Source organism: Triplophysa dalaica, chromosome 3, assembly GCF_015846415.1.
Source record: "Triplophysa dalaica isolate WHDGS20190420 chromosome 3, ASM1584641v1, whole genome shotgun sequence".
In the NCBI taxonomy this organism is placed as follows: domain Eukaryota; kingdom Metazoa; phylum Chordata; class Actinopteri; order Cypriniformes; family Nemacheilidae; genus Triplophysa; species Triplophysa dalaica.
In genome coordinates, this window is record NC_079544.1 from 11,749,510 (window position 1) to 11,770,037 (window position 20,528).

At 40.0% G+C, this 20,528-nt stretch overlaps 1 protein-coding gene across 1 annotated transcript; it reads right to left on the minus strand.

The window, feature by feature from the left end:
* Positions 1–10: 10 nt before the first annotated feature.
* On the minus strand, positions 11–20,485 carry LOC130418135 (serine/threonine-protein kinase ATR-like). Its single transcript, XM_056744099.1, has 47 exons — positions 20,141–20,485; positions 19,934–20,025; positions 19,636–19,788; positions 18,698–19,563; positions 17,826–18,007; positions 17,562–17,741; positions 17,285–17,469; positions 17,050–17,202; positions 16,721–16,919; positions 16,383–16,633; positions 15,578–15,765; positions 15,402–15,502; positions 15,111–15,282; positions 14,766–14,936; positions 14,297–14,491; positions 14,030–14,215; positions 13,802–13,897; positions 13,498–13,628; positions 12,756–12,899; positions 12,520–12,613; positions 12,247–12,372; positions 11,490–11,696; positions 11,304–11,417; positions 9,208–9,323; positions 8,985–9,105; positions 8,768–8,905; positions 8,441–8,654; positions 8,084–8,256; positions 7,800–7,964; positions 7,390–7,481; positions 7,208–7,299; positions 6,584–6,761; positions 4,324–4,512; positions 4,015–4,174; positions 3,751–3,930; positions 3,524–3,666; positions 3,331–3,428; positions 3,003–3,235; positions 2,509–2,643; positions 2,191–2,391; positions 1,955–2,098; positions 1,705–1,855; positions 1,324–1,480; positions 1,056–1,209; positions 804–955; positions 582–687; positions 11–340 (listed from the first exon to the last, which is right to left on the minus strand). Exons 1-47 carry the CDS (start codon positions 20,194–20,196, stop codon positions 167–169), a joined length of 7,908 nt encoding a protein of 2,635 aa, XP_056600077.1. The 5' UTR covers positions 20,197–20,485; the 3' UTR covers positions 11–166.
* Positions 20,486–20,528: the final 43 nt, after the last annotated feature.

A 20,528-nucleotide genomic window follows, 5' to 3' on the forward strand; every position in this document is an offset into this window, starting at 1 on the left:
GAAACAGTAATGAATGAATGAACTAACTTCTTTAATTAACATTTTGAGGTGAATTGAATACTGCAGAACAGTGACAAAAACAACAGTTTTAACGAAACAGAAAACTACACAGAAAGCTTATTCTGTTTTGGTCTGAAGTACAAATTCTAAAGTGCAAATATTTTCGTCACAGATATGGACCCCATCCAAGGTACATCTGGCAAAGGAGGTTATCATCTGTTGCTTCTTGAATGAGGTAGTGTACGTGGCCCTCAATAGACAGAGGCAAACCCATCACTTTATTCCTGCTCTTTATCACTCCCTGGAGGCGCTGCTCTATGTCCAGGACATGCGTCTTTGCCTTTAATAAAATGAGATTATTGCTTACATAGATGTTACTTAAACATATTTACACAACAGACAGTATTTTAGTGGAACAGATCAGGTTGCACTTTAAGAGGCAGTCCTTGAGACTCTTCAAGAGATATAAGCAGTGAAAAGTTTTGCAGTTTTTATGCATGTATGATTCAAGCCTTCTTAGCTGAATATAAAAGCATTGGAGATGAGCAGCTCCAAATGGAAGTTACCAAATGGCAAAGTACCTTCTCATTGAGGATCTCTCCAGATTCATTGACTTGTGTCTTGGAGGAACCTTTGACAGGTTTACTCCACTCCACCAAAGGATCATGCAGGAATGTTTTTAAAACACTGGATAGTGGAATTAACAAAGACAAATCATAACACACAAACTTGTCATCATTTTAACTTGTACATATTATACAAACTGTGTAAATAAAATCTTAAACAATACATTAGTAGTTCACCTCATAAGTGGCTCCCTCTGGTCCCTCATCAGTCTGATTGTGACCTCACAAGCTTGTCTGAACAGGCCCTCTGTGCCCATGGGCCCCATCGCATGAACCATGTTCTGTGTGAGCCGAAAAGGAACCACCTCAGGAACGTCAAACGTCTCCCCCTTTAAAACAACACATGTGTTCCAGGTTATCTTCCCAGTACATGAATATGAATATGAACTGCATTTTCTTCGTATACCCATTACTTCCTCTCACTCACACCTTGTTAAAGAGGCAGTTGAAATCCACATGGACGCACTCGCCAGTTAGGGAGTCGAATAAAATGTTCTCTCCATGGCGATCACCTAGTCCCAGAATATAGCCCACCATAGACATGACCGCTGTTGAGCGGCAGTAAGCGGACCTGCTGTTGTACCTGTAAATCACCACATTTATTATCTGTGGTCAAATGTTCAAAATACACTTGTTTCAAGTCAAAATTTACTAGGGATTAATTTCAATCATCAACATAAGCAAAGGTCTGATATACCAAGAGGTGGGGTCGGGAAACGTCCGCAGGAACCACTCATGAAACACTGGTGGGTGTCTAGCACACAGAACATCTTTGTGCAACTTCAGCTTCTCCTGAATGGAGGCTGTCTTGGGTAAAAGTAGCTTCCTCAGCTCTGTCCCACTGACATAGATTCCTGTGTTTTAAAGAATAAATACCCACTTTCACTAAACGTCTATATATTTTTACACTTAATATGGAGTTAAACAGTTTTTTAGCAAAAAAACGTCCCCACTAGTTTCACATCTATATGCAAATCATTGTGTCAGGCAAATTTCGCAACAAGCATATCTACTGCAATTCCATCATGTAATACAGTACATTCTATAGGTCTAGCCAAAGTCTATGAAACAAACAAACCTTTCTCTTTATAGAGCTTTGTGAGGATGTGGCGTAAGCCTGCCGTGTTGTTGACCCACTCTATAAAGCCACACTCTTCATTCAAAGGAATGACTGCATATGTCCGAATGCGTAGATCCCTTCTTCTAGACTCAGCATCTTTCCTTAAAGACTAACAAACAGTTTTATTAGCAGAGATTGTAGGAAAATGTGATTAATCGTTTGGGTATTTGCTGAGCGGGACAAATCTTTTGAACACTGTTCACAGTACTTTATTAACGAGACAGTTGAACTCCATCAGCCTGCAGTCCTTCCTCAGATCATCTTTGGGTTTGCACATCATGGTGTAAAACTTCCCATCTGAGCCCTTGAGGGAGATCTTTTTTGGCTTCTGCAGAGATGCCAGGATCTCCACCTTCAAGCAACAAAGCACTTAATGAGATCATAAAACCTATTAGGAGAACCAAGCATTTTGCTGTTTTAAAGAAAAGGTCTGTGTGGACTGACCGTGTCATCAAAGCCAGCCAGATACACCCAGTGGCCCGGAAAGGCATCGTGTTTGGGGTTTGCTCCTCCGGTGGAGGGCAGGGTGGGTATAAGGACAGATTGCAGAGGGATCAGGATCTGACTGAAGGTGGGCTCTTCTACTAGTTTCTTCAGCATTTTGAAGTGTACGCTCATGCTGAGGGTGCTGCTGTTCCCATCCACCTACAAGTCCAAATGTTTAAATACAGTACCATACATTTAAAAACAAAACGTGAGAAACATTGAAGCTTTATAAATGAGTGGACATCATGTTTTGCTGCTAGCGGGCATAGTCTGTACCGGTTTGTTGCAGAGCTCCACTAGCTTGTCATTCAGTCGGTTGGCATCTCCGATAAATTTGACAAATGATACTTTCAAACTGCTGGCCTTCTTTAATATCTCCTTACATCGGTTCATCCGAGTAGGATAGGACGACTAAAAAAACAAACGTTAGGTTATTTCAGAGAAAGAATTTCTAAAGGCAGTCAGTGTTTGTACTCTAATGTTGAACGCTGTGTACTGTGGTTTATTTTGCAGTAAACATTGTACGTGCACAAATTTGCACTTTATGTAGTCTGTGTGTTGATGTCTTATTTATATATAGCACCTTGGCCCTGGGGGAATGTTGTTTCGTTTTACTGTGTACTGCACTGTATATTGTTTAAATGACAATAAAAGCCACTTGAACTTGAAAACCTGTTCATCATTCTTAAAATGATTCATTTCCAACACTAGTCTAGTTACATAAAATGCCATTAATGTCTTATTTTGTAGCTATATATAAGGTCTCTGACCTTTGAAACCGCAGTCATCATCCACATAGCCTGCTGTGGATAAGCTAAGAAAACTTTAGCAACGATCTCCATCAGCACACCAAAGACCTCATTGTCGGAGTGGCAGATTCGGGAAATCAGCTGTGAAAAGGCAGTCAGGAACTGGTAGGGTGAGAGATTGTTTGTGTGTTCGCTGATCACAGAATTGATCTTCGTAAGTTCTGCACGCATCTGGATCCGGTCTGATCGGCTCGCTAAACAAAAAAGTTGCATTTTAGCCGTTTCGTTTTGGTACTGCACTCAACTCATGGAATAAAAAGAATTAGCAGTGAAAAGTTAATTTATGTACCTTTTTCGTGCTCGTACACCTTGGCTCCAAAATCCAGCCATAAGGTTAGCATTCTGGGCATGGCCTGATAGATGAACTGATTACCAAACTGCAGGGCTCTATGAGGACAGCAGAGTGTTACTACACCAAACATATACAAACTGAAATGTTGTATGAAAACCCTCTAAAGGGTCACCGATAGTAAACCTCTTACTTTCCAAAATAAGTGACTATGTAACGGATAAGGTTGCCCTGTCTTTCCATTTTGTTGTCAGTGACCATAGGCATTACTTTGTCATAGTACTTGGCCAGGTAAAAGTTTCCATCCTCCCATTCTGGCAACAGATGAGTGACATCCTGTAAAAGAAGACGGATAAAAAGAAACAATTGATTACAATTTCACATGCTACTGAATGTTGTTTTAGGACACAGCTGATATACCTTGTAAGTTTTCATAATTGCATTGCTCTCAAAGTTGGCTGTCTCCTCCATGTATTTGCCCACCAGCAGCATGGCGTTTCCTTTAATCTGAATTCTCTTGGGGTCTGTGAGGGGTTGGTCATCAGGAAAACACTGTTGCACACCTTTCTGGAGCACTATCAGAGCCTGATGCACATCACCCTGTGACAACAAAAGCATTCTTTACTACACTTCTGGTTTTGGAGTTGAAAGTGTAACAAACATATTTAAGACAAACTGGATTACCTTAGACCAGAGCCACTTTGCTTTCTCAATGAAGAGCTCAGAGAGGTAGGAGTTCTCAGCGTTGAGCAGAGCGTTAAAGGCTGTCTGGTGATGGCCAGCTTTCCTGGCCACGCGAGCGCTTTGCACCCAGCACGCGCCAACCTGTTCCTCACACAAAGATCTGCAAAGAACTACGCATTAAAATACAAAAACTCCCTCTAAACTAATACTACATAGCATCACTTTCTGTGATGTGATGTTACAGAACTGCATTAAAGAAATATTTTAACTCAATAACTCTAATACTCTACAGAAGAAGTGTGATCATACCCCTTGCTAAGACTGAGCAGAGCTCTCCGCAGTGCCAGCACCGGTTCCTTGGCTCTAAATGAGTTCTGGGTCATAAGTAGGCGAGCATCCCAGTTGAGTTTGGGCTCAGACTGCTTGGATCCTCTAGATTCTTTGCTTTCTTTCTGCAGCTCGGTGAAGGCATGCTCCAACTCACACAGCATGTGCAGCCTAACACACACCACCATATAAACTCAAAATTAATAAAACCTTAAAAATTATTTTTATGACACGCGATATGTCGTAAAATAGATTTAGAGAAGACAAAGTAATACTGACAACTAAAGAAATCTGGTATTTTTCCGAAAAGCAAAATTTTCCTAGATTTTAAGAGATTTATTGTAGCAAGAAATGAAAACAGCTCATTAGCATCTGGAGAGTTTGAAACTCATATTTTTGTAGAGGCACTAGATTTTTCCATATAAAGCTGTGTTTACATTTTCTGTAAATAAATATAAATATGCAATATTCTATTTGATATATTTATGATTAAGAAGTTAAAAGGGATATCCCTAAAAATTTAAATTCAGAAAACTGAAAATAATTTTGGAGTGGTCTCATTTTTCTGTATTGAATACTTAAGAAAACGTAAACAACGCTGGTTCAACGCTCGTCCAGAAGAACTTCCCGTTTCAATATTTTTTAACACTGAACAATTGTTTAAACCAAATATGTGATCCTTGATCACAAAACCAGTCTAAAGTAGCACGAGAACATTTGTAGTAATAGCCAAAAATACATTGCATGGGTGAAAATTAATGATTTTTCTTTTATGCCACAAGTAATTAGGATATTAAGGAAAGATCATGTTCCAAGTAGATAATTTATTAATTTCCTACCGTAAATATATAAAAACTTTATTTTAGTGAGTGGATCCAGCAAAGTTGTGAACAAAAATGGCCAGAAACATGCCTATAAACTTCACTCGCTGCTGCACGCTCTTTGGGAATTACCAACTCAAGTTTGCTATCTATTATGTAAAGATTAGAATTTCAGATTTTGGGTTGATCTATTCTACAGCGGTACGCCAATAGAAAGCTGGAAAACAAACCTGTTTCTTCTTAGCAACGCAGTGCTACATAACCAACTTATTAACAACTTTAAAGATGATTTTCTAAATTTTTCGATTTTTTTTGCACCCTTAGATTCCAGATTTTGAAATAGTTGTATCTCAGCCAAATATTGTCCTATCCTAAAATATATTTAACAATAGAAGGCTTATTTATTCAGCTTTCGGATCATGTAAAAACCTAAATTTCGAAAAATTGCCCCTTAAGACTGGTTTTGTTGTTCACGGTCACATATTACCATCAGAACAATTATTACCAAATCAAAAAGTTAACTGAATATCTTTAAGATTGAATTATGTAGGTAAGATTTAGTAAAATAAATAAAACTGAAACCGGAAGTGCCTCTGGACCAGTGTTTTCATCTTGTGAAGTGGTCTAAATTAAAATGATACTTCACCCAAAAATTCTGTCATCATTTACTCACCTTTGAGTTCTGATGAACACCCATTGACTACCATAGTAGAAAGATTACTTTAAAAAAAAGCTGTTGGACAAAATAAGACATTTTGAAGAATGTAGGACACTCAGGGGGACTCTTTGACTACCATTGTTTTTTTCCTACTATGGTGGTCAATTGGTGTTGAGATCTGTTTGGTTATAACCATTTTTCCAAATATCTTTCTCTGTGTTCATCAGAACAAAGACATTTATACACATTTGGAACTCGAAGGTGAGTAACTTGTGACAGAATATACATTTTTAGGTGAAGTATAACAATAAGAGCTGTAAGACTTTTAGTAGTTCTGGGCAGGGAGTGTCTTGTTATTCATCAGTGTAAGATTAGGTGCTGCTAGTACATCAACAAAGGCTACACAGCTGGTTTCAGGTAGTACAGAAAGCTTTTGTGTTGATGGCTATTTTTGTCATTTGAATTTATGGATGTATGCAGACAACGATTATGTTCTCCTCGTGCTTTAAAACAATGTTACCACACACTAGCTCAGCTTTATGTAAACAGGGCAGTTATGTCACCTCCATTCCTTTGTGTTCTCTCATATATTGCACAATTTGACCAGATTTACAGGCTTTACCAGTTTACCTAAAATGCTCAATTAAGTCCAATGGGTATAAACGGTTTCCAGAAGCATTCAAATTATTTTACATGATTCAATTGTGATTGATTGAGAGTAACTTGAAACATTCCTTTAATATTTTTTTTAAAACACGATTACCTGACTATGTATTCATATCCTCTTTGATAGGTGCCACACTCAAAACTGGCAGCTGATAAGGGAACCACTTGCTCCTTTCTGACTATTTTAAGCTTTTCATAAAAGCCTTCAGAGTCTTGCTTCTTGGCAGCCACCAGCATCTGGCCAAGTCTCACACCCCAAGTGTTGGATTTACAATCTGCAAAACAACACAATACGCTTACCACTGCATTCTGAAAAACATACTTAAAGCCCCAGTGAACCAGAATTTGCGATCGTTTTTACATCCGTATTCTAACGCATTTTCAAGGGAAACGGATATTCGAATGAGAAAAAATAACGGCCATGATTTGGTTTTTCACTGCTATTTGATTGGATGTATAAAAACAGACATGAAATGAGACTGGCAGCTGACTGACAGTTGGAGGGGAGGAGTAAACAGATACTCCGCCCAAGCCTTCTAATTTAAGATGGATGGTCACTAGAGGGCAGAAGTGCATTTTCAGATTTTAACTGAAGATTATGAGAGCACATCATTTTAAAAAGAGAATGACCCACATTGATAAGCTATTTAAAATAAACCCTCTCATTGTCATTTTTAATTTCACATTTTAATTCTTACAAACACAACAAAACACACTTTACCAGAGGCAAGATAGTCTTCAACCAAGTCCCACTTTGACAGTTTCCACGCTGCCTCGACTCGATACGCATTCAGATCTGACTTCCATCGTGGCCTTTAAATAGAAAATATGTTTTAATGACACAAACACTGGTTTAATTTAATTGAAATCGCCCAAAGGTCTTGCATCTACATAAATATGTACCTGCTTGCCAGAACGCCATTGACTTGTGTTATTACTGTGGAGAGTTGACCGAGGCCCAACATAGAGTTCATAACCCCATGATAATGTACAAGCTGCATGCAAGGGTAAAGAAAGAAAAAGCTTTCAGTTTTCGTAATGTAAAAAATAAGAGGAATGTGTTTGTGATGGTCCCATTTAGTAAGTTTTGGATAAAAGCATCAGCTAAATAATTAAATGCAAATGTGATGTAAATATCGATAAGCCACACAAATGTTTTTGATCAGGAATATGAAAGGTTTTCAAGGCTAAACAAAATTGGTTTCTCACATTATTTTACTTTGACCTGCAGTTTATTGGTTATAAATGACACCTGTCACACGTCACCTGAATATGGCAGATAAGACTAGAATAGGATTGTGTGTAGCGCTGACCTGGTCTGGCTCCAGTTGGATGGCTCTGTCATAGCAGGCAGTGGATTCTCTCAGTAGTCCGATGCTCTCATGCTCCAGGATCTGCTCTCTCAATGACGGTTCCTCTTTCCTCAGAGCGTTCACCCCACTCACACCATCTGGCTCATGCATGGCTGCATACAGACTCTAGAAGAGTCGCAGAGTAGATATAATAATAATGAGAGCATTCTAATTTCTACACAAATAACAAGATACATTTTTATGCCCAAAGTATATCTGATCAAAGACGTGAAGGCTGCTGAGACCTGAAGGAACGTAAGATGGTCCTGAATGCTCTGCTTCTTCTCACGGATGAAAGACTCGAAGTGCATGACAGCCCGCGTGTAGGCTCTGGATCGAAAAGATGCCTTGGCCAGCACGTCCTGAGGAATGGTGTTGAGGAAGGCCACTACGCTCTGATATTCACTGTTCTCTGGGCCTAAGAGAGGGAAAAAAAGGTAACCCTGTCTAATAGCAAAGCAAAAGTATACTGTAAATTTAATGTAACTGCACAAAATGTAGAGGATACAATAATACAACATTGAGAACATTGTAGACTATATATTTGTTTCCAAGTATTGCACCAATAACCAAAAGACAGATCAAAAATAATCTAATCTCACCCATGGTTTGTGGTAGGGGCTGTTCTCTGGCATGTTTGCCCGACCTCTTGTTAGTGCTCAGGCTCTGCAGTTTATGACGGGACCACTGAGTGAGATGGTCAAGCATGGAGAAGACTGTCTGTGTGCTGAGCTGACTCAAGGTGGAGGCGTTCTCCTGCAGTCGAGCTAACCGTGGGTCACCCTCCTTCAGGACTGCCATAATCTCTTCAGTCACCTGCGAGACAAAACCACCATTCTGAACCTTCATTCATTCACTGGTGAGTGGACACAGTTTCCTATTACAAACAAAAGCCTGTCTTTGGGTGTCCATGGGATTTGGAATTGTACCTCTCGCTGCTCGTCTAGAGTGCATCCGATCAGCACATACACCAGAATGTGGGGCAGTAAGTAGATCGTGACTTTGTAGTCATGCTTTATGATGAAACTACAACAGTTGAAAACTTTGCCGGCAAGCTCATGCCTGACCTAAAACATGTGAAGAGAACGAGGTTGAATTGACTGTATTGGAAGCATGACAACATATTTACAAAATAAGTGGGCTTACTTTACTGATCAGATAACCTGCCCATGTTGCAGACCAGTCTGAGAATTTGCTTCCACGGCTGCTGAGATATATAGGCTTTTTCAGCTTAGACCAGTTCACCACCTTCTGAGAACTCTTATACCTTCGGATGATTTAAAGAGTTTATGCACTCCGAACAGCTGGATATGGATTACAATACCAGCTGCACAAACAACAACGCAAGCTAAGTCTTCATCGTGCTAACCTGGTATTGAGATGTGGCTCCAGGATTTCCTGAACCTGCTCTGGAAATCTCCTCCATAGTCTGCGACCGGGTGTGTCAGTTCTTCCCTCACAACATTCAAAGATTGATAATAATTCCTGAAACACAGTCAATGACACAGTACATTTATATCACACAGTATATTTATTAGAGATGCACCGAATGTTCGGCCACCGAAAATGTTCGGCCGAAAATAGCAAAGAACGCATGAATATGTGAAATGGCAGAATACATTTTACAGAACATGACTTGTTGTGATACGTTCAAGCAGCAACCAGCCCAGAGAGAGAGAGAGACACGAGTGTGCTTTGTTCCTGCCGCAAAGATTTTGGCAGTGTGTGTGTGTGTGGAGCATTTTTAAAGTGTCAGAGAAAGACACTGCACGGGACTTGCTGCACAGAAGTAAATTTCCGGATAAAAAAGTCTTTACCGGTCTGTAACTTTAACAGACAGACCCCTTTCTTCTGATGAAGTCCTGCCGCTCGCAACATCCTTTGACATCATACAGTGGTCACGTACACACAGTTCCCTGTTCTGAAAAACTTGCCAAAGTATGTTCTGTGCATCCCTCCCACGAGTGCACCTTCAGAGAGAACAGTCAGCTTTTGTGGGCGGAGTTAGGAGGAGAGGCGTGAACTGATATGGTTGTCAGTCAGCATCAGTCAGAATTGCTTGCATTGGATGTTCTTTTTTTCTTAAAATACTTTTGCAATGTAGCCTAAAATTATCCAACAGTTTCGGTCTATTTGTTTTTTATCTTATAGGCCTAATGTGGAATGACACTTTTTAATTAACTGTTTTGTTGTAGGGGTACAGAGTAACTGACATTACATTCTTTTAGCAGTCAGTTATAGGCCTAATTTATATAGGCTATTCATGAAGGGAGACGGCTCATTTTTTTTTTATTTACTTTGTTTTGCTCAATGTTATATTGAGTTGAATTGTATTTTATCGAAAAGCAAGAGAAATTATTAAAAGCACATTTTGACTATTTAGTTTGTGCAATAGTGACAGAAATGGATTAATAAATAGAATAAATGCAAAAAAACATGTTCGGTATTATTCGGCCTGCGGCTAAGTGTTTCATTTCATGTACGGCTTTGGCCAAGAATTTTTGTTTCGGACACACGTGTGCCTAACCCCTAGTTAACTTACTGTCTGTGTTTGGCTAGTGTCTAATTTTAAATAAACAATTTGTTGAATTGTGTTGTATTTTCATTTTATTAAATAAGCAATTTGTTGAAGGGGTCCTGTATTTGGTCGCATTTAAACAAACCGTATGTTACATTGACATCTAGAGGTGGAGCTTGTTATCAAAATCTAAATTCAAAAAATTGGAGAGACAAGTTTACCCAAGTATGGTTCTTCTCAGTTTCTTTTGATTGTTATCAGGAATAATCTACAGGCTTTCTTTTATGTGTGAATGTGTACCAGCAGTTCATTGGGGTCACAAAAGTGTGCATGCGTAGTAACGTTTGTTTATGTTGTTAAAGTTCCGGTGAACCAGATGTGGAGTTCGGTTTTACTTCTGTATTTTGACGCATTTCTGACTGAAATGGAATTTCTAATGAGAAAAATAGTGGGAGTGGCTTTGGTCTTTCTTTGCGATTTGATTGTATTTATAAATTAAGCTGTTTTGAAATGGAACTGGCAGCAGACTGACAGTTGAAGGGGAGGAGTTTACCGATGCTCCGCCAAAGCCGTCGTCATTTAACATGAATAGTCATTACAGGAAGGAAGTGCATTTTTAGATTTTAACCAAAGATTATGTGGGAACACAAATTTTACAAAGAGAATGACCCAAATTGATCATCTATTTACAATAAACGCTTCCATATTTCATGAAAAAATAGGCAGTGTCATTTTTTATTTCACTGGGACTTTAAGATGAAATCATCTATATTGAAATATTTCTACCTGAGCTTGAAAACATAACTTGACCACTAATCTCTTTAAAAGTCTCACTAATCTCTTTAAAAGTCTCACTAACACTTTTTCACAACATACTTTAGCGTTCATAACATAGGTTTAAATGCAAGGTTCACAAGGAAACAATTTTATTATGCCACATTTCATACCTGCATGCCATAGGCTGCAGCATCTTGGGCTCTTACATCATCTGCATAGGCCAGAAAGGCTCTAATTAGTTCCGTCAGTAGCTCATACGCAAAGTTTGGATCATCTATCCCACTCTGAAAGAATAGAGAAGTTTTTTGTTATTCATTGAACATATAATTTTTATACAAGTATGTAGTATGTCTTACCACAAAAGTTGAGCCCGTTCCTTGCGTATCAGCAAGCGACAAGTCAAGGCGACCAGGATCAATGGCTCCCAACTCCCCTAGGCATTCCCCACACAAAAGCCTGGCTTCAGGATTCACATCCTGGCACCCCCGGAGCAACACAGTCACAAGTTGAGAGATCACTGGCTCTACCATCTCACTGTCCAAGACATGCTTCAGCAGAGCATTCTGTATAGAAGAATACATCAAAGGTGCTGTGTGTCATTTTTTGGAGGATTTATTGACAGAAATGCAATATATTGTTAAATATCTATGTCTTTAGAGGTGTATAAAGATCTAATATAAAGCAGGGTTATGTTTTACATACACCCCTTTTATGGAATTCATCATGTTGTTTCTACAGTACCCCTAAACACACAAACTGCTCATTTGAAAACATTTCGAAAATAAGTTATCTCCTTTGGCAAAGTAGCGAAAACGTGATGACATCTTAGTGCTGTTTCAGCCACCATAGTGCTCCGAAATGGAGGGGTGGAGAGAGCCATTGGCTGCGATATGGGAAACAAATCATGATGATATGGGTAACAAAGTAAAGAGAAAAGAAAAGTTATACTAGTTTTGTTGAAGTCTCCTCCAATTTGTGGTGTTTTTTGAGTACCATACTCTATGAGGTTGGATACCATGCTGACGTGATTTGGATGTTTTAAGATGTGTGATGTTTAGTTCTTTTTGTATCAAAGCTGATAATGCATTTTAATTCATTATAGGCGAGTCTGACCTGGTTCTTGTAAATCATCTCCTTAAGGCTTGTGAGGGCATGAATGCGCACGTCCACATTCTCATGCTGTATAGCTCGCATGGAGAGCTGCAATGCTGTCTGCGTGTCCGTGCTCTTCGAGGATTCCTGCGGTTACATAACAATTGCATATTAACAACCATTACTATTGCAACTAATTCCATTTAACAAACAAGTCACAATAATTAAACAATTGATTAACATGAACTTAAAAAAAAAAAATGATCTGCTTGCAATTGGCTATTTAGGTTGTACCTTACGGTAGTCTTGAAGGACTTTGTGAATGTCTCTCAATTCTGGATGGTCAGGGAGGAAGTAGATTTCATGAAGAAAATCCTGCACTTCTTCCCTGTGATGTTTAGGGGGGGGAAATTGGATACAAAAATAAAATACATATACATTCGTTTTTTTTCACATATTATCATACATGTTACTGTTTTCCCCAAAATAATCTCAAAATCAAAGCATGTTGAAGAAATAAAACCACACACCTGTTCTCCACTATGAGGCAGTTCATGATGACCGCTGTTTCTTTAGGCTGGATGGAGATGAGAGGTAACAGTGCAACGATCACATGACTCAGAAGTGGACCAAGATAAGACGGGTCAAGACAGCGCACAAAACAGTCCCATGTCCTGTTAGACACATGATAGGATTTAAATCATTATCATTATCTTGAAATTTTGCTGACAAAGTGCAATTATAGTTTCATCCATCCGAGTACTAAGCACAGATGGTTTCTTTTCAACTTTTTTACACTTTAAAACGGCCGTGCAACGGTGTTTCATGCATTATCACTTTTTTTACTATGTTAAATGTGCTGTCTTATCATGCTTAACAAGGTCAACTTGTCAAAAAAAGAGTTAGGCGTATTACGTTCTAACATATAAAACTGTTTTGTAACTATTTTTCTTAGTCCCTTATTGGATAATTCTCCCGGAAAAGCACACAGCATGCGCAGACGTCACTTTCACTTGTGTGCAGTAGAGACATAATACTTTCGCATCTGTTCAGGTGTTTGTTTGTTTACTGCATTTGGGTGATGAATGTTATACAAACTGTGGATATAACGATGGATTTGGAGATCGTTTGAAACTGATACATGGAGACGTCCCAGCGCTAAAAGATGCCGGACATGAACCACATGTGTTACGGCCGCTTTAACATTAGCCCTCTCATGCAGACGACATCAATTCACACATCCTCTTGACCATGTTTCAACTCAATCCACACCTGCAGCAGAGTTCTGGGAAATCCTCCTTGTATCTCAGGCCAGTTCTGAGTGTGGTCATCATCTTCACTCTGACCGAGCTGATGTGCTTTGGACCCATAAGCTTCATTAGAGACATTAGACTGTTTAGGACCTGCAAGGAGAAAATATGTGAATAATATGGAAACGTAGTACTAGCAGGCCTCAAATATATAATCTAAGATGATTGGCTGTGATTGTATCCCATTAGCTATTTAGGACATGGTGTGTGACCAATATTTACAGGATCATACATTTTCCAGAACAAACAACATTTAGAACACCCACCATTTTCTTTTTTTCCTTCTCTCCAGCACTAGAGCTCAGCAACTGCATGTTAAAGAATGCCAGAATTCCCAGGAGCTTGGGTTGAAGATAATCTGCCTGCACAAAAATACAATCCAAGATCAGTTTTTTCCAGGACGGGTTTTAACATGAATCTAGCGAGATCTAGACGCACATGGGCTCTGGTCTGATCAGCACAATTTGTCCAGAGAGAAATGAGAGCAGCCGTACCATGCGCCCCGGGGTGGTGATTTCTCTGGGGCCCTGGTAGGGGTCGTCGCCAGAGGAGAAAGAAGCTAAAATTGCCAGTCCATTAAAGACCTGCTGGTAGTGTTCTCCTAGACGCAGAAGCAACTCATTATGAAGACCCTGGAAGTCCTGTCTAAGCAGACTCCCCAGTTCAATTTCTGTCTCATTCTTAGGAAAGAAAAAAGGATTTGACATATCATGCAGAAAAGCTATTCTACTGTATGTATTGGTCTTCATTATAAAAGACACCTTAAGGTAATGGAAAGCTCTCTCCAGCTCCTCCTTGGTACAAGAGCACACTAGGTGGGAGAAAATGTACTTGAAGTTATTAATGAGCATTTCCCTGCGGTTGACGTTCAGCTGCTTGGCGATGGTGCGGATCAAGGCAGAGGCTGTAGGACTGGCTTTGGCTGCAAGGAATGGAAGCAGGACCTGTAGAGTCCGCTGTAGACAAAGAAAGTTATTTTCTTTCTGAACAATTTATTTCGAGATAAAAGACTGTAGCTGTCAAAGAGGGGCTAGCAATGACACTTGTTTGATTCCTTGATAACATCCTCGCATACTGCAGAATGAGAAGGTTAACTGCACTGTATGTCACTTCTGGTCAGCCAAACATGTGCTATAATTGTTCTGTAGGGCTTTTTTTTTTAAAACATCAGCCAATGTCAGTGGCTGATCTTGGCAAATGTGGTGCCCAGGTGTTAATTATGTGGCTTACACTGAGGAATCGGTTCAAGTCTGGGAAATCAAAGACGTGTGCCACATGAGATAGGATGTCCAGCGCGAGCTCTCTTTGATGAGCCGCCTCCTCCTGTAGAGCCTCGTTGCTCTGATCCGGAGTGCAGCGCAATGCCGTCACATGTCGCGAGTGCAAAGACTCCACCAAGAACTGAAACAACAAGAAGGACAAAAACATATTCTTTTTCCTGACAGCTGATGTGTTTTTAAACCTCAGCATAGTTCCTGTACAGCATTCCGTGAGCATTTTGGGAAAATTCTGGAACATCGATCATAACCAAAAAATAATTGATCATTTAACTCAGGATATACAAAGGCACACGACCTGGCAAATTGGGTTCCTGTATTGGTTGAAGAAGGACTGCAATTTGAGGTCTCTACAGGTGGCTAATGCCTGAATCTCAGTGTAGGCTGCCACTGACACCTGCGTGGACTTGGAGAGCAGGCAGTGCAAAAGGCGAAGAAGTGCAAAAGACACTAGGTTACCTTCAGCAGCTCTGAAGAACAAAATGAACAGCAAACAATCATTTTTTATCTTTATTCTTTAACATCTTCAGTTGCAAAAATGGCAGATAATACAATCACAATGGTAAGGAGAGGTAACGTTTAGCCTTACCTCCCAATTTCTCCAGTGGTAATTATCAGGGTGTTTTTGAGCCCATTGTTTCTACAAGTCTTTGCATTCGTATAAGCTTCCTTCAGCCTCGAAACAAGGAGCTGCAGACCCAGAAAACAAATCATAAGCTGTGCATTAAGCATGGACGGGTATTATAGTGATATGAAGATCTCTACCTCCTTTAGAAAGCCATTTCCATTCCAGAATTCTAGGAGGTTTTTGATGTTCTGTCCAAACATTGTGCGCACTTCCTGGTCTGGATCTTCAATGAGGTTGATCAGGGCACTGACCAGAGCTTTTGTATCAGGATCACTGTTACCCAGATCAACATGCTTGAACAAGTGCCGTATATTCCTGATAAAAGCTGCCATAGCAAAAAAACAAAGAGATTTTGTTGGTGCTTAACTTGGACTTGAACTTTGATTTAATTGGTTTCAAGGAAAGTTAGGAAGCTAACAAGTACAAGGCTCCCCCGGTTCCTGCCAACAAAGACACCGAGGTAGTCAAGAAACTCCTCGGTGGCAGGGCACCGGGGTTGGATGAGATCCGCCCTGAGTACTACAAGTCTCTGAAATGTGAACTTGATATATTTTTAATTTTATTATCTAATTTTTACAGAATGTACCCCTTCCGCGAGGAAAAGCAGTTTACTTTCAGTTTAAAGTAAGGAACGACGTTAAATTTCCCGAACAGGCAATTAGGTTTAATCATTTGTAAATATAATGTTGTATATGTAAATAAAAGATATATTTATATTTAATTTGTCAAAAAAACTGTCAAAATGGTTTGCTGCATCCAGGTTACCATGAGTTATTAGTTTTGAGCGGTTGCTATCTGGGAATAACTAACCTGCAAATGTTGCGACTGGCCAATCAGGAGCCGTGTAATAAATCATTTGAACAAATTTGTCAAAAATCCTCTTGCAACTAAAACGTTTCAGAAATGACAGAGAGAAACATATACCTATATTTGCCCGTATACCTTGTTTTACTTTCCTGTCCTCCATGGGTTTGAGCAACATTAGGAATGGGGTGAGGATAGAGGCTCCAATGGAGGGTGTTTGGCTCGAATGGGAGTCTGAAATGCTAAGACCAGCACAAAGCAGCTCATGGGGTGGCATCTTCTCCTGAGGGAACTGCAGTTGTGAGCTTTCAGACAAACAGCATGCCAGCTGCCCTGTAATGCCAGCTAGCTCGATCTTTACTTGCGTTGAGCTGTCCTGAAGTCTGTTTCTAAATATATGAAAGAATTAAAAAGTAAACACATGTACATTTCCTGACCGAACCAAAAATTGTGTTTGTGAATGTTGAATAACGTACAGCAGGACCTCATGTATGAGGGTATAGGATTTAACACCAAGGTGGTTCAGCAACAAGGGGAATCCCCGGACAGCACTGGCCCGCTCAGCTTCACATTTACTCTGCAGGGCCCAACGGTACACAGACGCCCGCCAGTCACCACACACACTCTTAGACAGAAGAGCGAGCAGGTATACACAGTGTGCTTGAGTTTGTGCAGCTTTGGATAAATGAAGACAAAACAAAAAGCATTAGTTGAGCATTGAAGTAAATTTGTTGTACAGTATTGACTGCAGAAAATAGACTGAAATAACATTTCTCTCTGTTTGTTTTCAAGGCCAGACACTTACAGTACGCAGGAGCAAGTTTCTGAGACAGCGCAATCAGACTCGCAGGAAAAGAGGCTGTCTGATAAACTGTTTGTGAAGAATGCTCAAGCACCCAAGGAATCGACAGTAGGGCACAAAGATTCCTGCAGTGACTTGTGTCAGACTGGCTGTTGGCTGTAAACACAGAATAGACGATACCTGATGCAAAGAGTTAACAGTTCAAATAAATGTAATTCTAGGTTTAAAAGCTTTTTACCATTAATGTACAGAACAGCATCAAAGATCCTGACGGAAGCTTCTACAAGAGGCTCCAGCTCCTCCTCTTTAGAGGTGTTGGCCATCACAGTGCGGCAGCTCTCTACTATCTGAGCCAACACAGGAGGCTTTAACCAAACCAGCTGTGCTGTATCTGTGCTCTCCGATATCTTTTCCTTACTGCCACTAAAGAGATTTTTCAAAATGTCATTCACCAACCATGCAACTCAACTATGACCTTCAAAAAAATTGGGACTGTGAAAAAGTTAGAGCACTACCTTTGTGGTGCATTCAGGCAGTGTCTGGAGCAAAGAGCTGCCAGGTGGAAGATAACCGCCAGTCCCTGCACAACGTTCACGCACTGGTTCACTGTGTGGTCCCTCAGCTGGACCAGCAACACCTCCAGTCGACTATCCACAGCAGCCCACACCTCACTTCTGTTCTTCATGTCCACCGGCCTGAAAATCAAAGAACAGATGGAGGGAATAAGTGTAAGGTATATAAGTCTATAAGACACTGAGAGGTAGCAGAAAAACGTATACATTGGTTGGGTTTTGGCCCCGCTCCTTAGTTGTGTTGGAAGGGAAAGATTTTGTCGTTTGGCTGGAACTCCCTCTTCATATATACTCGAGTCAGCAGGGTCAGAGACACCTGCATGCACTTCCTGCAGTGCAGCGATGGCCTCTGTCTTAAGGGCAGCGAACAAGAAGCCTTCCACAATTTGCTGTTTAAAAAAAAAAAAAAAAAAATTCACTTTACAGTAACACAGGGAAAACATAGCATGCATCCTCTAGGGCGTAAAGATATATTGCTGCATAAAAATATAAAAAAAATAAGATATGAATCATAGAGCAGTGATGATTTTTAATCTTATTGGTTGAGCTGCCAACTTGTGCCTGAGTCGATATTTAATGTCTTATTTGTGCTTTTACTGCACAATATAACAACTTCTCTTACCTTTCTTAAATACTTTCATAATTTTAAAATTAACAGCCCTACATAATGTATTTATTGTTTAACATACAGAAAGTTCAAATAAATCTTGAATATTGTCAATTTTTAACAACAATATAAAATGTTATTAAAAGCGGTTTGGAAACAAACTGTTATTTGTAATAGAATTTATAATAGAATATAATAGAATATATCAAATGTTTTATCGTTTTCGAAATATCATGATACTATCACAATCTAGATAATCATCATAAATATTGACTTCCTCTTTATTTTCGAATAAAGTGCATTAAAACATGTAGCACCACCAAAGACATTATTGGTTACCAAATGAGATTTTAGAACTACTGCAAGGGTGTGTTTCACATAACACATTTTCCGTAAAAAAACCCAGAAGATAAATAATTATTCAACTTATAATATTTATTTATTGGGCAATCTATTTCATGTAAGCTTTTACCTCCTGCTGTCCAGGGGTTCCAATGGTTCCAATCAAAGCTTTGCAAATGGCTGTGACCCTCTCCGTCCGGATCTCTACTGCACATTCATATCCATGAGGTACGAACTCCAGGACAAAGCAGAAGACATCACAAAGTGTAGCTTTCACTTCAATCACCGTCAGCTGCTCAAGAGTCCCACCAACCACTAATTTCTCCAGCCTCTCCATCAACATGTTTAAATGGACTCTCTCAAACTTGCCATGTGGCCCTTCTTCTGGCTGGAAAACACATTGAGAGAGTTTTTGGAATTCCTTGCCATAGACCCTGAGCTCTGATTCCTTACAAGCAGGCAAGGAATCCAACAGATGCAAATAAGCAGAGAAAAATGGCTGTGAATGATCTTCAGGGAAACCTCCAAGGATCACAATGCGAACTAAAAGTAACATGGAAGCTGCTTTTAGCTTTGGGCTCCCATTGGAGAGGATGAGGCAAGCAGAGTCCCACACGATGCCCACTTCCTTTGGGAAAAACATGCCTCGCAAAATATCCGTCAGCACTGATAATACAGTGACAAGCAACGCGTGTGCCGAGGCACCGGAGGACAGCTCAAGGACAGAGGGGGTCAGGTAAACAGCGGAGGATGTGATTGAGAAGCACTCCACCACTACTGGCCATTGTGGAGACGGTCTGACCATGAGATTGATATTTAGTATAAACTGCATCAAACGTATCAGCTCTGCAGAAAACAAGCCAAATATGACTGGACCCTTGGCTTTGAATAGATGAAGTAATGAACATATGACATAGGAGATCTTCGTGTGAAGATCCTCACATTCTGGGCTGGCAGCAATTCGCAGCAGGCGGTTTATGATCCATTTACTGAAATCTAGGAAAAGATGCATACTGTCAGACAATCAATGTATTTAATGGCTAAGGTTGTCAAACCATGTAGATCTACCTGTGCAGCTGTTCTCTGTGTTTCTAAACTGATCAGACAGACATGCTGGGTTTATAAACATCAATGAAGAGGATTTAATGATGTGTTGCACAAAGTCCAGAAGCATTACACATGCAGGCTCAGTGCTGGTCTTCTTACACAATTCGAGAGCAACTGCAACGTGAGAAAGTAAAACGGTTACGTTAATCCTCAGAAAAACAGACAGTGGGTCTAAAAAAGACAGTAATGAAATTTCATTGAAACAAAATGAAGTTCTTTTGACATGAGTAAATTGGGTAGATGCATGCTTCAATCTTACCAACGTCAACATCTGTCAGTATTCTGTCAATAAACTGACAAAGTATCTGACGAGGTTTCTGTACAGCCTGGTTGTACTCGACCGAACTAGCACTGGAACGACACGAGAGTGTTTTCACAAGCTTTAATTTTGTTATTTGTTGTATTAATATTTCTAGTTATGATATTGATGTGGAGAACGAGATATGTTAAGATAAACTGATGTTACCTGGCGAGTTCTTGCAGTGCAGGAATCATTGCCGACATCTCGAGTCCTTGCTCCATCTTCACTGAGGAAACAAAGTTTCACTACACACAAAAAGTGAATGGCCAGATTTATCCTGTCAACACATTTAGTCAAATAAGATGCGGAGTCTGTCCATCATCATCTTTTCACATTCTCAACTTTCGCTCTTTCAGGAACTCGTGTACGGCAAACGAAGTGGGTAAAATAGGTGCGCTATACACTGCGCAATCTGATCGGCGTTTGGCATATGATATCGCGATAGCGATTCGAGAGTAGACCGCTCTGTTTGCGTTCGCCTCAGCTCGCGGTACTTGATGTCATATGCCGATGAGTCTGCGCAGGCCTTTTTTTTTGTCTGCGAAACGCCAGT

Bases quoted from the DNA above. Each gene is read 5' to 3' on its own strand.
- LOC130418135 (XM_056744099.1), bottom strand. From the start codon at position 20,196: ATGGAGCAAGGACTCGAGATGTCGGCAATGATTCCTGCACTGCAAGAA. The intron at 18,008-18,697 runs GTAAAAGCTTAC...TTTTTTAAACAG, and splicing joins GAACCCCTGGACAGCAGGAG to CAAATTGTGGAAGGCTTCTT. The intron at 341-581 runs GTACTTTGCCAT...ATTTTATTAAAG, and splicing joins GAGAGATCCTCAATGAGAAG to GCAAAGACGCATGTCCTGGA.